General features: G+C 31.1%; 2 protein-coding genes across 3 annotated transcripts; both read right to left on the bottom strand.

The window, feature by feature from the left end:
- Positions 1-818: 818 nt before the first annotated feature.
- Positions 819-3479, bottom strand: LOC145158524 (protein PHR1-LIKE 2-like). Its single transcript, XM_079077412.1, has 6 exons — positions 3085-3479; positions 2129-2205; positions 1990-2044; positions 1639-1717; positions 1487-1556; positions 819-1366 (listed from the first exon to the last, which is right to left on the bottom strand). Exons 1-6 carry the CDS (start codon positions 3272-3274, stop codon positions 1052-1054), a joined length of 786 nt encoding a protein of 261 aa, XP_078933538.1. The 5' UTR covers positions 3275-3479; the 3' UTR covers positions 819-1051.
- A 2030-nt stretch (positions 3480-5509) lies between these two features.
- LOC145158514 (E3 ubiquitin-protein ligase PRT1-like) lies at positions 5510-8891 on the bottom strand. Of its 2 annotated transcripts, XM_079077404.1 has the most exons (7): positions 8683-8891; positions 7967-7995; positions 7701-7880; positions 7265-7504; positions 6371-6571; positions 6125-6234; positions 5510-5763 (listed from the first exon to the last, which is right to left on the bottom strand). In XM_079077404.1, exons 1-7 carry the CDS (start codon positions 8793-8795, stop codon positions 5596-5598), a joined length of 1041 nt encoding a protein of 346 aa, XP_078933530.1. In that variant the 5' UTR covers positions 8796-8891; the 3' UTR covers positions 5510-5595. The 2 variants fall into 2 exon arrangements, with proteins under 2 accessions (XP_078933530.1, XP_078933532.1); XM_079077406.1 differs by lacking the exon at positions 7967-7995 and having other exon boundaries at positions 8683-8888.
- Positions 8892-9855: the final 964 nt, after the last annotated feature.

The following is a 9855-nucleotide window of genomic DNA, read 5'->3' as shown; positions in this document are numbered from 1 at the left end:
TATATATATATATATATATATATATATATATATATATATATATATATATATATATATATATATATATATATATATATATATATATATATATATTCGAAGAGTTGAATGTTTTTTTGCCTTTGCAATTTGAAGTTTTATAGATTGTTTTAGTTTGGAGTTTGAACACTTCAAGTTTTTACATTTTATTCACGTTTTGTTTCGTTCTATTTTCTAGTTAATATATTTCTTTTTTGGAATTAGTTAATAAAAGCTCAAATGATGAAAGGAGCACTTTGATAATAAACCGTGTTGGCTTAGGCTCATTTAGGCTCAACATTCAAGCAGAGCCCGAACCTATTCAGTTTTTCATGAGTCTATCTAAATTTGGATACATAGTGCTCGAAACAAGCCGAGCTCAAGTTCAACCCCTAAAAGTTTAAGCAAACCGCACACAAGCTTTGTTAGGCTTGGAATCACACCCCTACATCTATAGTATATGACATATCACAATGATTTTACTCTCACGAAACAAAGAACAAACACAAAACTATTTTAGTACATTTTGCTTCTAAATTTTTGCTTAAACCTTGAACTACTATTGGATTATCCGAGGTTAATTTCATAATATCAGATGTATTTAGGTATTAAGGGTCAAAATATAACTTTTGAAAAGTGTTCAACATGATCCATTAAGATATCCAAGTAATCGATTGTCGTATACCATACAACACATATTCTCCAACAAACACAATTATAACTTTGATGACTCCAATGTCAAAATCTATGATAGTTTATAGCCAAAATATAACTGATAAGCCCATCTCATAATCACCAACTAATAAGTTGAACCCATTGGGCTTGGATCAGGCCCATAATCACGAGCTAAGGCCCGGTCATGTTATATATATCTGATAATATCCATTTAGCCAAACCATATAAACATATAAGATCATATGCCAAACACAAACTGATCCAACATAATCCCTACATAAAATTCATTTTTCTTCCCCATAAACCCACCGGAAATTCAAGAAAATGTCACCACAAAAACAAGAAAATCTAAAATCATAAGTTATCCGGTGTTAGAAGCCATCCACTCTGCTTGCATGAACATTGCCCTTTGTCTCTTCTTCAAAGCTGCAGCCTGAGGACTCAACCCCATTGGGGATTCAGGACTAGGGTTGGAGGTCAAACAGCTATCAATTTGGGTGACAGATGGCGGACAGTCATTGGCTACCTTGATTGCCAGCTCAGATAACTCCTCCCTAGCTGCCTCCAGTCCAGCTGTCGCAATTGCTTGATCATTTATAGCTTTACAAGCTTTTTCCAAGATCGATTGAAGATACTTTCCTTGTGATTCAATCCGAAGCTGGAGTCGATGTTGAACCTGAAATTGCAATAATTGGGTAAATTTTTCAAAGTATGAGGTTGTAGTAGGAATAAATGAAAGTAGGAGGGTGTAAGTGTAATAAACAAATCTTTTGAGAAATTGGTGTAAGCAACTGACCTCTAGTTGGTCGTGTAATCTTCTTTGGACTTCCATTTGTGCTCGTAAAGCTTCTGTAACCTCAAAGCCACTATTTTAAACAAAGATTAGATTTAGAGCAATTAATAAAATTAATAACTCGAGAAACAAAAATAAATAAATAAATAAATTACTCGTTTAAATCTTGTGCCATCATTCTTGTAGATGATGATGTGGACGAACCCATGTCCTGGCTTTCAGCAATGCAAGACGCTATAGATCAAACCACACGATACAATCAATAACTAAAAAAGTTTATCTGTGGGCCCCATTTGACAGGACAGGACAGAACAGGTTGTACTGCGTTTGACACGCATTCTCAAACGCATTAGACTGAGACTGGTACTGATGTCATGACAAAAATTACAATTTTTTGTCCCAACAAAAAGTATCGATCTCTCATATGTGCAAAAGACGTAAATGCCCTTCTCATCAACATCGCCGGACTAGATTGGCTACAATGAGGAAGTTAATAAATTTGGTACCTTCTTTAGAGTTCTCTGGGAACTCTTTGCATGATTGTTTCCCCATACGATATTTCTGCGAAAATATGTATGTGTGACATGAGTTATTATAATTAAAGTTAAATATATATTTTTTGGGAGTGTAAAGAAAATAATGGACCTGAAGATGTGACTTGAGATGATAGAGTGTGAGGCCTTTTACCCCCATTGTTCTCATTATCATTTTTGGTGTTGCTTCTGCAAATTAATTTACATCAAGATATATAAAGAAGGTTATAAACTATAGAAAAATGTACCACATAACTATGATTGTAACTTTTTGAAACAATTAAAGATTATTATATGGATTTTGTTAATCTGTGACTTTGTGATTTGTAGGATTTGCGTTTGTCCAATATTTGTGGATTTGTAGGAAGAAAACTAGACAATAAATAGCTAAGACTCAAAAACTATGATCCTAACCATTTTCTTACAAAAGTTATTGACTAGTTTAAATTCCAATAAATATGAGATCCAAATATCATAAGAACTATAATAAGGTGCATAAAACACATGGGTTTAGTAGCAATAAGGGCAAAAAGATTCAATTTTTGAGAAGAATATAGTCATCATGCGATCATAAACTATCTTAAAATCGATAATCACACATGCACACAACATTGAGTAATGATCAATTTCATGAGATTTAAATCTACACAACATTGGGTAATGATCATAAACTTGTTATAGATTTGTTGACAATTTTCCACCAATTCTTTTCTTTCTGCGTATTTGAAGAAAGTATTATGTTGGTGTCACTCGTTTTCCTCAAAAATTTCTAAAATCAACTTTAATTTGAAAGTTAAAAAGCAAACCTTTTGACCCAAAAGCCACTTATGAGCACCGAGGAAATGAGTGAGAATCAAAATCTACTAAACCCTAATCAATACACAAAAATGTCGCCATATGATTGTACATCGTATTCTTCAAATTACCCCCAAAATCCCAAATCATCAAAAGGTATAAGCAAACTCAATAAATTCAACAAACTAACTTACAGTATACAGACAATAATTATAAAACTCAATCGAGAAATCGCAAAGCAATGTGAAAGAAATAGATGAAGAATAGACTGACTATCGGGGCCACCAAGCTGAGTAACTGCATCGACGAATCTCTCATGGAGCTCCGCCGTCCATCGGAGCCTCGGCTTCGGATCTGTCGTCAACACCAAACATGGATCTCCGACCAAGTTGGTACTAGTTAACGGCCGGGGGAAGTCGATACCAGTTCCTTCCAATGGAATCGAGTGAATCCCTGAGTACATTTGGGGAAAAGGAACAAAACCCAGATGATTTCTGAATCAAATGATGTTAAAAATGAGAGGATTGAGATTGGTGGGAGGCAAATGCATGCATTTAGAGGAGAGAAAGGCATAGACAGCGATGGATGTGTTCTTTTCTTGTCTTCGTCTGCCTTTATCCCGGCTTGTCGCTGTTGCTGTTGCTTCCCCCACCATTCAACATTATTTTCTATTTCATGGACTCATGGTTATTTGGATGTGTTCTTATAAGGTCATATGAAAAGAATGTTTTCTTTTATTATTTATGATGATTTGGTTGTTGGAATTAATAAGAAAAAGTAAGTAACTTTGTAGAAAAAAAGTTTCATTTTGAACATGTATAAATCATTTGACACTTTTTGTATTTAATTCTGAATGAGAGTTGTGAATGCTAAAAATATTGACCAACTTTGCTATGAATTTATGAGTAAATATAATATTTTTATATCTTATATAACAAAAACTATCAAGGCAATATGGTTTAAGATTTAAGATGATTACTTATTTTTTTATTATATTAATTTGATTTTTTTGTTCATAAATAATGAATACAACTAAATTTTACGAAAACAAGTCATTAAACTCGAACTTGTTTTCTTATGGAACAAGCAAATATATTAAATAAAAGAGGGCGCACCTAGCAAGGGGCTAGGAGTCACCCACCAGAAAAGTACAAAATAAGAATATAGATAGCCCTTTTACACATATGAGAAAGGGCAAACAATCCAATCTCACCAATTACAAACTCTTTTCTTTCGTTTATGTTTAAACCATAGGATTTGATGATTTTCACCACTATTTCAGGAATTGTTTTTATGTTGTTGAATACCCTATCATTACGAGCTCTCCATGTGCACCAAAACATGTCATAAAAGATGCTGATTAACATCCTTCTTCTCTTTGAACATTTTCCCAAACTGAAAGCAAAGTCCAGAACTTGTTGTTCTTGAAATATTGATATAGTTTTTTAAATATTTAAATCGATCCTAAAACAAATGAAAATTGATCTAGATAGTAGTTACTAGCTGAACATTTATATCATTATATGATTGTTCATAATTGATAAAATCTCAAAAGGTTCGCAATACAATGACTTAGTTATTTTCAACACAAGCTAAATCTTCTAATCGATAATTAGGCCAAAAAAAGAACTTGAATTTAATTAATTCATTTTTGTTATGTCAAAATCTTGATTTTGAATTATAATATACTCCTATAATTTTATTCTAATATATGCCTAGTTATATATAATTCAAGCTTGTTTTTTTAATTTCACATTTTTCATATTTGTGATTTATTTTGTTCTCAAAATTATTTATATGGTTTGAGTGTATAGATATGTCATAAAATTCATTATCATAATTGAAATTATGTCGATCAACTATGTAGTGTGTGCCAAAATTAATTTTAATTTTTTATTCTACTTTATGATTTTTATAGTTTTGCAATAATTGAATTTGACTAGACATATAAGATGTCCTTTTGAAAAATAATTTATTGAGGATAAGAATATATCTATATAATTGCTTTTATATATGTTAATCAAATTATTTGATTTGTAAGTTACAATAGTTATTTTGAAAACACATGTCCAAATAAAATGATGACATTTGATTTGATAAATATTTTATAGAATACGAAACTATAAGGCTTAAGGGAGTGGGTGTGATTGATGTGGCCGCGGCGCACATGGCACACTGTCCCTAGTGTGTGGCATGAACCGAACTCGACATCCTTGGTGTGTGTGTAAGCTTATGTGGAGCTAGAGTAGAAATATTTTGTCATATTATTACTATATCACCGTTCCCTTTAGTTTAATATAAAACTTGTAAAAATTCTATTATGGTTAACTTGTCATTTCATTTAGAAAGCTCCAGATACAAAAGAGGATGAAATTTTCAACCACCAATCTTTAATAATTGAATTCATATCAAAGTTGTTGATTTGTCTATTATTATTATCACTATAACAAAATCAATTATTTCTTCATTTACTTCCGTTGTTAAATGTAATGTTAATTTAAATACTTTCTAAAAGTTTAAGAGTAAATCAGCAAATTTACACATGGTTCACTGTTGTATCTAGAACCTATGATATTACTTTTAATAACTTGATCATATATTCATATTTATTTACAACTTAATAATATATATGTTTCAAACAAGTTAGGGTACGAAAAATAAGTAGTTTTTTGGGGAAAGAAAAAAAAAATCTAAAACATAAGACAAGTTTTCTTAAATTTTCACAGAAAATAAAAAATTTCTGTTTTCCAAAATTATAAAGAACTTATAAAAAAAATTAAGAAACTAATAAGGATTAGGTTCAACAACCTTAAACTTATGATCTGGTTTATGTTGTTGATTAAACCTTCCGGAAAGATTAGATGAATTTTTGTAGCAATCTTCACATAGGTCAAAACCAATATCCTCTAAGCAATCTTCGCATTTATACCGGTCTCCAACAAGCGGATACATCTGGTTTAAAAAAAAATAATAATAATAACATTATTTTGGTGTGTAAATCGATAATATAGTAAAAGAAAAGTGCATTGTGATTTGACTATTTTACCCTCGTTTTAGGGTAATCGGGAAAAATGTTTTTTTTTTTCAAACGGTTAAAAAGTATAACGGTTTAATCATGTAGTTAAAGCTACTAATTGATAAAATGGTAAAAATACATTACTTAAAGTGACTAAATTGAAAAAAAGGTAAAAGTACATAAGTACAAGTGCTTTTTCTTTATTTTGTCATGATATTATTCTTGAAAAAAAAAAGACATTTTCTGAATTTATTTAAATAAATATGGACATAAGTTTAATAAAAGAGAAAAGATTACCCCACAAAAGTCACAACCAACTAGAAAGTGAACCTTCAACCCTGGTTTGCACAAATAATCACTCATAGAGACAGATGAACATTGACCACCTTGTGGAACTTGTGTTGACCCTGATCATGTACATTGGATGGAATGGAATCACAAAGGAACGGAATGGAATAGAACAATGGAATGAGTAATTACATTCCGTTATGAATTTTTCATTTTAAATCTATATATATTATATGTAAATGTAAATGTAAATACCTGTTGATGAGCTTCCTTGTTCGTGAGTTTTGAGGTTGTTAATAGCCGTTTTTCTTGCGGAATATTCTTCCGGAATATTCTGTTCCAAGAAACCTTCTAGAACCAAACAGACTTTTGGGAATCCATTTGGATGCATGCTTTGACACACTGGGCATCGACATGGCTTGTTGGATGAATCAACAATACATGTTTCACAAAAAACTGTGAAAGGACACAACAAAAGAATAGTTTAGAGTAAATTACAGCTTTAGTCCCTATGCTTTACTCAAAATTGCAATTCAGCCCAAATTTTAAAACTGTCTCAATGTTGTCCTAAATTGCAATTCAACAATTCACAACGAAATGCAAACTTAAGGTTGACAATGGGACAATTTCAACTTTTGGACTTAACTTGCAATTTTAAGTAAAGCACAGGGACCAAATTTGTAATTTACTCAATAATATATTATTAATAAAAGAAAAGAGTAAATTGCTATTTTAAAATTACATCATTTAAGATAAAATATGTTATGATTAAGAAAGTAGCTTGATGATAAAATTATGAGTAAAATACAAATTTGGTTCATGCCACATACTCTCTTTTTCAGGTTTGGTCCAAGGGCAAAATGGTCATTCTAAAAAAATTAACAGATGAGTAGTTAGATTTAATAATCCATGGACCACAATCAATATGAAACCTTGGAATATCCCAATGGACCTAAATCATAAAAAATGAGATATCACAAATCACAATACCAAATCTGTAATTTACTCAAGAAAAATAACATATATTAATAAATAATAAAAAATATTGGTGCTTTTTGAACAAAAAAGTTGAGAAATGTCATAGTTTGTTACCCAAAAATAAACATTAACCATATAATTTATAGTGTTATGAATTTTTTGAGCACTTACCATGTCCACAATTAAGAACCACAGGTCGATAGAGAAGTTCTTTACATATTCCACAAAGTAAATCATTAACAGCTACATTTTTTGAGATTTCATCACTTGAAGTTGTAGGAGTCTCCTTTGTACATTTATCAGGTTTCAATGATTCTTCAACTGAACAATCTTTACCTTGTTTATTATTATTTGATACTGTTAAGTAGTTTTCAAACTGTGGTGAGAAGGTTCCACGTGTCTTTTCATCCTCTGCAATAAGAAAAATGATCAAATTGATGTATTGTTATTTTATAGGTTTTGGGTAACAAATTGCTATAAAGGGCAAAAAAAAGGGAAGGTGGTTATTATTTTGGGTTATAAACCTATTTCCAAACTTGACACCAAGAAAAATCAGGCTATAAAAGAAAAGGCCAAAAGGGTATAAACTGTTTTGAATGTAACATACCTTTCACTTGAATTTCCCTTCTTTGATAGTCTTTAGGATACAACTTCAGCAACACAGAGTGAAGGAGCCAACAGATGCTAGGAAAATGGTTATATGAATGGCGACAAACAGGGCAACTAGATTCCTGCCAAGTGTCCATTGCTTCAAAGACACACCAAAAACATGAAATATGGCCACATGCTGCAAAACAGGGACAAAAGTATTATGTAAAAATTTGTTATACAAGTAACATTCAACTTGTGGCTTTTTGCAAATCCTTTTCTTACCCAAAACAACTGGCTTGTAGATGAGATCCCTGAAAAATGAAAGGATTATACACACACACAGATTCAAAACAAAGATAAAGAATAGCAGATATAAACTAATTGCCTACTCATCTTTCACCTTCTTCACCACCTCCTAAAGATCACAGGGTAAAAAACAAAATTGACTAGATTCAGCCATTTTTGCTTCCTTTGATGCCTATTCATGCTTAACTCATTGTTGGTGGAATCTGGAATTGCCAAATTCATTAAGATCAATCCTACTTACAAGAATTTGATGCCTAGATTTCAATAAGTAGCTTTCAATGATCCAATGCAATCGCCAAGATATTTGTCATTCCTAAATTTCGTATAGTTATTAACTTACAGAGTTACAGATATAAAGTTGATAATGATCTTAAACTACATGATTATGAACTAACATTGATTATGAAACTCGAAATTGCCAGTTCCGATTTCTGGAAGGGATGGAGTTCATCTTAATAAATTAATCTCAGCTTCACTAAACTAATTAACCGAAATCTGCAGCAAATAGTCCGCGCACTGATCACTCATCTATATCGACAGGTCGCAAAAGACACAGAATTACGTCCATTAATTAAAATTAAAGAGTAAAAAACTAATCTTAAAGCAAAATAAAAACGTATTTCGATTAGGCTACGATCGGAATAAAAGAAAAAACGAATCTAATTATTGTTCATATTCGGATGCAGGCTTACAAGCAAACGCAACATTTGAAGTCGTCAGAAAATTCCTCGAGTTTATCATCGCCAGCTTTTTCGCCGTCGAATCCACCGCCGCCGATGGCAGGATCATTGTCAGGAGTATTCATTGCAGCACCGCTACGCTCGGAAGGAACTGGAAATACCTCAGGGTCGGCTATCGAGATATTCTCTTAGACTACTGCAATCGTAAATTCATCCCAAATAGTTATTAAAAATATACTTATTTTCTTTCATTTTCAGTTTTTCACATTTCACCTACATAATCCAATGACATCATTTTTCCTAAATTAGCAACTCAATCCACCGATTTTTTTTTTTTAAGTATATCAAAAAAAATATCAATACTAAACTACTTATCTCATTTCACAGAGAAAAGAAAACTATATATTTCAACAAATTTTAATCAATTTTATAAATAACTAAACATGAGATCTATATATTATACAGATTTATTAAAAAAATTAACATCAATCATTATAATAAAATAGTATAAATTCATGTAAATATCACCTTACATTTAGCAAAATAAAGAAGGAATGAACAGATTTAAAGTTGTCATTAACATTGTCGTTATGAAAATATAATGACGTGACAATTAAATGAAAATAGACGACACAAAAAAATAACAAGTGGAAAAAGGAATTATAAAAATGTGTCTGACAAAACTTATTAAAAATGCTTTTAACTTTTACTTATAGCTTATTAGCTTATATGGTATTAAAACGGGATTTTTTTTAAAATTGTTTGAATTTACTTATCTAGTGACGGTATTAAAATGGAGTTAATGTTTGGATTTACTTATCTAGTGTCAAAACGCTATAAGCTAATAGTCTATTTTTAATGTTTGGCAAAAAAAAATCTACTTATATGTGTAAAATTTCCAAAAATGGCTCCTTTTATATAAGCACAAGAACATCATTCAAAATTCAAAAACAAGAGGAGACATGCCCAAGCTTGACAATAAGAATTGAACATAAAAAGTGGGTGCTAGTGTGTTACTTGTTTAACATATAAACCTAGGTTCAATTGCTAATTGAAGCACAAACACATACACAATTGGACAGTTCGGATCAAAAAGACCAATCTATGTTACAGGTTTAACATCTCGGTATTTCATTCAAAATCAAATGTCATTTCACATTCAAAGTTAAACTAACTTCATTACAA

This window comes from Lactuca virosa, chromosome 1, assembly GCF_052849685.1.
Source record: "Lactuca virosa cultivar CGN04683 chromosome 1, Lactuca_virosa_CGN04683_v6, whole genome shotgun sequence".
NCBI classification, from domain to species: Eukaryota; Viridiplantae; Streptophyta; class Magnoliopsida; order Asterales; family Asteraceae; genus Lactuca; species Lactuca virosa.
Note: the sequence above shows the minus strand (reverse complement) of the source record. Positions and strands in the feature narration are given on the sequence as shown.